The sequence below is a fragment of the Nicotiana tabacum genome, chromosome 13, assembly GCF_000715075.1.
Source record: "Nicotiana tabacum cultivar K326 chromosome 13, ASM71507v2, whole genome shotgun sequence".
NCBI lineage: Eukaryota > Viridiplantae > Streptophyta > Magnoliopsida > Solanales > Solanaceae > Nicotiana > Nicotiana tabacum.
This window is the reverse complement of record NC_134092.1, coordinates 92119770-92127212: the sequence shown is the minus strand read 5'-3', so window position 1 is coordinate 92127212 and position 7443 is coordinate 92119770. Positions and strand designations below refer to the sequence as shown.

The following is a 7443-nucleotide window of genomic DNA, read 5'->3' as shown; positions in this document are numbered from 1 at the left end:
CATCTGTGATACGATACTCTCAACCCACTCCTTGAGTCGAGGAATGGCATTCGGGAACCGAGCGATGGCTGCATCACAACAAAACACCGATAAGAAAGAAGGAAATAAGTTTAAAATCGACTTTCAAAAATAAAATTGTACTTACGTGATGTATTCCACTTCTCAGGGAATGGCATGCTCTTAGCTGGGATCAGGTCCGAAGTCCTCACTCGAACAAAATGGCCTTGCCAGCCCCGATCCCGGTCTTCATCAATACTCGAGAATGGGGCTTTGCTGGCCCGACGCACGAGCTTTATCAGTCCCCCAGAATATTCGGGGACTGTATAAGCGTAGAAGATGGTCGACGGTGAACGATAACCCATCGATTCTACTCACGAAGAATCGGAGGAGGATCACGATCCTCTAGAGTGAAGGATGAATCTGACCGAGGCATACCCCGTACCTCTTGCAGAAATCGACGATGACCGGGTCCATCGAGCCCAATGTAAAGGGATAAGTGTAAATAATTTGGTATCCCTCAACATGGGTGGTAATGGCTTCATCAGGGTCAGGGATCACTATGCCCTTACCTGCTCAGTTGCAGTCTTTTCGGACCATAGGGAGGACTTCTTCAGTAATCGAGCATATGTATCTCGAGACCTCCTCACACCAGCCTTGTACGGATGAATGTTTTTCAACCTTGAAATTAGCGTTGACTGATCATCCTCCGGGGATGAACATTTTTAATAAGGGTTCCGGTATTGTTTCATCGATGGCAGTACGCGAAACCGTCTCCTCGGCTTCAGTAGCCGGCCGGGAAGTAGAAGGGGTTTCTTTCTAGGGAACGAATTTGGAAGTCTTTGCCATTTATTTAAAAGATGAAGGGAAAATGGATAAAGAAAGGAAGTTGAAGGACTGTACTTGTTGGCTTGAGATGAAGATAAACAAGAGTTCTTGCAAAGGATCTCAAATAACTGGAGTGAAAGTGCTAAAAAGTATTGAAATCTTAAGGGTACGAGGGTAGAAGATTTGAATGTAAAGTTAAAATGAGCAAAGGAGGAGGTATTTATAGTATTTCAGCGACGGTACGCATCCAGGAATGGTCGACCGGCGGCTGACATACATAATGCCATCAGGATTTGACTGACGAGACGTTTCAGTTATTTTGTCGTTTCTGTCACGGTGTATCGAAGTAAGAATCGAAAGCTCATGTCATTTCTCGTCGTCTACTCTCCGAAAAATGAGAGGACTATCTGTATACGGTCGAAATCGAGCTCTTGGTGCATCCTAGCCTCCGACATGGTGAGCCAGGCTCGAGACATGATAATAAAGGACTGAAGATCAACCCCGAGTCCCACCAGGCTAGAACCCGGAGATAGGACGCCTGCCTTCGAGAATATCGGGGCCATGATCCCGGAATAGGTCATAGCCTCAAGCGATTTTGAAGAAACGTTGTCAGCATAGCCAACGGAAGACCAAAATATCCGCGACCGGCCGGATATTGCGGCGAAAATCTCGGCACGTACCGATAAAGAACCGGCAATCAGTAAATCAAAAGATTTTTTTACCTTTTATAGAATTGTACCTAAAGTATGACTCCTCTATTATATAAAGGGGGTCTGATAATTCATAAATTAGGTTGTGACACGCATTCCAAGGCTATATACTATTTTTTTTTGTTATTAGTTCTTTTGCTTTCGTTCGTCAGTGCTTGTTGTTACGAGCCCAGATCGAGGACAAATACCTCACTAAGGCTTAAATCGTCTTCCTTGCGTGGTTTGAACTTACTTCATCCTTATTTATTTAATTTGTCACTATTTACTGCTTTGTGTTAAATAAATCTGCGTATCTTCAAAATCACTTACAAATTTAATTGTTATCCGATTTTGAGGGTAAACAATGTACATATTTGATAATACGGTCAACTTCACTTCATAATCATATTTAACGATTGATCAACATTTAAAAGCATTCAAACATACGCCCAAGTTGAATTAAAATGCAAGTGAATCGAACCCGAACCCCGAGCCATGTTAGCTCTTTGCCCAAGCCAAAATATGAGTATTATGTCCGATAGGTGATCAATGATTAAAATTATACTAAATAGGTATGACTAATTGTGAGTAAGATGAAAATTTGAAAAGAATATTATTTCCTCACTATATAGGTAACTAAATGTTACTTATGTTCCATTTTATGTGTTACATAATGTTTCATTTTTTCCTTTAACAAAGAACAATACCCTTTTATATTTAAAAAAACAATTTAATTTAAAATCTTCATTTATTTTAAATGCATATTTAAGATAATAATAAAAAAACTCTTTTTTAAAGTATGAGCAAGATCAAAAGTTAGGGAATAGTAGTGAAAGAGGAGTCGAAAAGCTTGGACCTTTGAGCCGTTAAACCGTATTCGGAGCTCTATGCTTCTCTTGAATTGGTTTGACTGCAAGCATTGTTTTAAAAGACTGAGGTATAAGACGGGGCATTTTATTTAATACAGGGCGAGGCGTAAGCCTCGAGATATGGGGCGTAAACTCCACGGATTTTTAAATTTTTTAATTTATAAATTAATAATATAGTATTATAACACAAAATATATAAAAAGTACATTCAAAGTTCAAGAAAACTAAAAAAACAATTAAAGAAACTCATAGAAAATAAAATATCTAGCAGGTTTTACAAATATAAATAATGCAATAATGTTAAAGTTATTAACTAATAAATCAACTATAACGTCTTAAATTTCAAACAATTACAAATTATAATTTCTAAAAAAGTATTATCAAACTGCATATTTTACATCCGTAATAATAAATACACTATAAATTTTATCAATACTATAATTTAAAATTATTACTCCTTCGTGAGTAAATACAAAATTATTTTTATATAGCAAAATAATAGATGTATAATAATTTTGAGAGACATTGAACTAAGACATGAAGATCTAGTAAGTAAAGATACAAATTTTGGCTATCTATTTTCAGAAAAAATATTCAAATGATATACACCTCATAATGCTCTCAATTAGTAAATATGCAATATTATGCTTCATTATTTGAGTTATTCAAAATTTTCATATTCATATTGATGAAAGAACTTTAATTATTCAGCTGTTAAAGATTTTTGAGAGTAAAAAGTACTAATTAGTGCATTCGACACATGATTTGTATAGGAACTGTTGGGCGAGTCCCGGACGTTGAGCGTTAGGCGTATTTAGGGCGCATAGTCGGGCGCTTCAGGACGTAAGCCTCACAGAACTAAGTCACATACATAACTCTCAAGGCGTTTTGATAGTGCCCCGCTCCGGGGCGAGTCCCAAAAAAAGCCTTTTAAAACAGTGAGTGCAAGTATGTATGAATTTTGTTTCGGTGGAGTAATTGGGACCTCTTGCGAAACTTGAGGGGGCGTAATAAAAATATTGGTTTCTTATTTTCATATCACCGGCTTCAGCATACAGATCACAGAATGGGGAAAAAAATGCGCTTAGGCGCATGCTTAAAAAAAGGAGAAAGGCAATCGTGGAGGGACGGTTTTGTCGGTCAGAATAATTATGTACATTTTGTAGAAAATTATTTAGCTTCATTTGCGGAGACAAAGTCGCAAAACTGAAGATACTGAGGTTCTTTTTTTTTTCTTTCTTTCTGAAATCTGACTTCTTTTCTTTTACCTTTTGTTTGGTTCTTGTCTTTATGCTTTTTCTTTCTGCACTTTGTAGCTTTTGACTTCCTTGAAAAATGTTCATATAGTAGAAAGGTGATTTGAGCTGATTTTGGATTCGAGGGTTGGCATTTATTTAGGTATGTGTTTCTAATCATTTTTATGAATTTCAAAATTTTTACATTTGATCCAATCTTACAGCATACAAGTTAGACCTCTTTCTGTGTTCTATTTTGGGTTTTATGTCTGATTCTGTAATGGCCATTTTTGCAAATGCATTCCTCTGATTTTTCTTTGGTTGGAAATTTGGGTAAAAGCAATTCGATAATTTGCATTTACTCTAAAGTTTCCCTTTTATCTTTCGGATTGGATGTTATTTCTTGAATCTTTTACTACGTCTGTTTCTCGATCATAAATCCTGTGATCAAATAATGTAGCATACCAAATATGAAACCTAAGACTTGGTGAATCTTGTCAATCCTCTTGTTCCAGTGGCATCTGTTTATTTGCGGTTAGGTCATTACTAGTGCACCTTTTTCTCGCTGAAAGTTCTTTCTTTCACCGGTCCTGAAAGTTATTGTTTTCATATATTCATTTGCTGTACCTGGAATATACTAATCCTGATTAACTGTAGTGCAGTTCATACATAATGTTGGACGCATCTTCAAACATGGATCCACCTACAAATGAAGGGGATTCAACACTTGAAGAAGTAAAAGAGGAAGGTCCTCTCTTTTCTTGTAATCTATTCGATGCAGAAATGGTTCGCAAGGTAGCACAGGAATTCCTTACAGGATTAGCCTCAGCCTGTGTTGACAACACGACTGGTGGTCTATTCAAGAGCCCTGCTTCTGTCGCTGTTGATGTCAGAAAAGAAATGGTGGATTATCTTATCCAGAGAAGCGAGACATTTGTTGCCGAGTCTGTTGTCTTAGATGGTGGAACAGAAACAGTAGTCTCTGACAACCCTTACGATATCATTTCAGATTTTATTGATGATTTTGGACAGTCAAAGAGGAATTTCTTCAGCAAGGTTTCGGGATGGGTACTAAGTGAAAGGAGAGAGGACAGAATAGATGATTTCGTACAAGAAATGGAAATAAATGGCTTTTGGTTGATGGGGAGGAGGGAAACCGTAGCACAAACAGTGATTAGAAATGTTGACTTCAAGAACACCTTTCACTGCAATATGAAGTTTAAGTTCCAAGAAGAGCTTGTGCAACATGTCTCCTCGTGTGGTTTCAGGGAAATAAACTGTGCAAATGAGGGCTGTAATGCCAGATTTAGTGCAGCTCAACTGGAACAGCATGATTCTACTTGTCCTTTCAAAATACTTCAGTGCGAGCAGAAGTGCCCAGAATTGCTCATGCGGCGTGAAATGGACCGGCACTGTATAACTGTTTGTCCGATGAAGCTCGTCAACTGTTCCTTTTACCCAGTTGGTTGCCTGTCTACCATTCCCCAATGCAAAGCAGACGAGCATCGTCAAGAGAATCTCCAGTCTCACTTGGTCTACATTTTAAAACTTATTCACAAGGAAGCATCTTTAGAAGCTCTTAAGAAAAGGGCTGAAGAATTGCAACAGGTAACTTATTAAATGGTTCCCGCAATTTTTCTAGCATTCAAATGGGACTTGTGAACTCGTTGCTAACATTGATAACTGATTTTAGAGCTATCCATTATGTTGCTATGAAATCCGAGGTCATTTTGACCACTTCTGGCTTCTCTTTGCAGTAATTATCAGATAATGATAATAACAATAATTATACTAATAATAATATCACTTAATCCATGAATAACTACTTTGATGTGGTGATATCTTCTTTCTTCTCGCAAAACAGACATCATCACCTGAACGGCTAGCAGCTGCTCGTGATGCAAGATCATTAACAACCGCAATTAAGAATAGTGATGCAAAGCTTGGACCTTTGGAAGTTGAGAAAAAGACAGAGGTCAATCCAGAGGTTGCAGAAATGATAGACAAAAAAGAGGAGGACACGGATATATCCACCAACAAGAATGATGTCACGGACTCGCCTCATAAGAATGAAAAGTCTCCAGACTCACCCAAGACTCGGCACAACTCTACAGCTACGCCGACGAAAGTGGAGTCGCCTGCCAAATCAGAGAATGTTGTGGAACCAACCAGCAAAACTGAAGTGAAAGAAGACTCAACAAATCTATCCCCCAGCAAAAGTAGACCTCCAGTAGAAAATGAAGGTCTGAAATCTCCTGACAAGAATGTAGTGTCTCCGAAATTACCTAAAAATGAAGGATCTTCTAAGTCACCTGAGGAACATCAGGACCTCACAGCATCCTCCAAATCAGAGAATGTTGCAGAACCAACCAGCAAAACTGAAGTGAAAGAAGACTCAACAAATCTATCCCCCAGTAAAAGTAGACCTTCAGTAGAAAATGAAGGTCCGAAATCTCCTGACAAGAATGTAGTGTCTCCAAAATTACCCAAAAATGAAGAATCTTCTAAGTCAGCTGAGGAACATCAGGACCTCACAGCATCCTCTAAGAAAGAGGAATCACCCAAAAGTGAAGAGTCTGCCCCATCACCAAAGAAATATCAAAAGTTCACAGCTTCGCCACCTGAAACGGAGACACCTAAACCTAAAGAGTCTATGCCATCACCCAAGAAACACCATGACTCCAAAGCTTCCTCACCCAAAATGGAGTCTCCAAAAAGTGTGGACTCCACGGCCTTGGGAGACAAGATTGAGTGACATGCCAACACTAAGGATATTGTGGAAAATGGAATCAACAAATCCACACCTCAAGAAAAGAGATCAACAGAATCGTCATCAGAAAAGATAAAGAGCCTAAGTCGTCAATCCAAAAGTAGATGCACGTGTAGCAACAAAATGAAAGAAATTTAAAAAGTTGGAAGACATGAAAAAATTAGGATCAGACAAAGCAAATGATCATTTCTTTTAGAGGAAAGAGTCGATACCTGTTAAAAGAGCAGAGTGACAGTTCCCTAACCGTTCATGTTGGAAGAAGGAATTCGGGAAGTAAGTTGATTGCATTGAAGTGTACTCTCTCTTTCGGAAGTTAACCTGAAGTTAGGCCAGAGCATAGGAGATGCGCAGGTATCTTTTGCATGCAGCAGACAAAGTTAATAGCCAGTTTTGATCTTTTTAGCAAACTTTACCTTGCAGAAAGAGGAAAATAATTTTGTTTGCCATCTGTTTGTTCTCAATGATGGCTGGTTTTGTGTTACGATTCTTTTGCACATTGTTTTGTGACACCTTCTTCGTACATCCAACATATGGCTTTTTCATATTCTTAGGCTTTGCATAGGTTTGTTCTATTGTCCGCTATGAACATTTTTGTAGTATGAATGTATGATTGGTGACTAGCAAGTTTATTATTACTTCTTCAGTTTGGTTGCTTGTCGTTTCAATTGTTCTTGTACAAGACAAAGATTGTACAAGTTGTGACTAGCTATTGGTATGTTTTACTTCTCCATTCTGTTGTTGTAATGTGTTCAATGAAGAACACCCAAATTGCAAATCTAAGGAGCAGAAATTGGAGAATTACTCCTGAACAGTTTAGCAATCGAGAAGAATCAAAGGTATTATTTCATAAGAATCAAGTCAATGAATCCCAATTACGGAGGAAAGGATATTATATCCAGCTAATTCTCCTAACCACTATTAACTAACTTCTAACAGTTTTTGTTCCTCCTAACCGACTAACTAACTCTTTTGCCACAAATGACTAACTGATCCCCTCATCTTTTCTTTTTGTACACTTAGGTCCCCATATTACAATTATAACAATCCCCCCGTCC

The 7443-nt window shown here is 38.1% G+C and overlaps 1 protein-coding gene across 3 annotated transcripts; it reads left to right on the top strand.

Annotated features, from left to right (window-relative positions):
- The first annotated feature begins 3446 nt into the window (after positions 1–3446).
- LOC107830301 (uncharacterized) lies at positions 3447–7023 on the top strand. 3 transcript variants are annotated; one of them, XM_016657825.2, is made up of 4 exons: positions 3447–3603; positions 3700–3781; positions 4281–5226; positions 5483–7023. In XM_016657825.2, exons 3-4 carry the CDS (start codon positions 4291–4293, stop codon positions 6371–6373), a joined length of 1827 nt encoding a protein of 608 aa, XP_016513311.1. In that variant the 5' UTR covers positions 3447–3603; positions 3700–3781; positions 4281–4290; the 3' UTR covers positions 6374–7023. The 3 variants fall into 3 exon arrangements, with proteins under 3 accessions (XP_016513311.1, XP_016513312.1, XP_075084250.1); XM_016657826.2 differs by having other exon boundaries at positions 4276–5226; XM_075228149.1 differs by lacking the exon at positions 3700–3781 and having other exon boundaries at positions 3471–3603.
- The last annotated feature ends 420 nt before the right edge of the window (positions 7024–7443 follow it).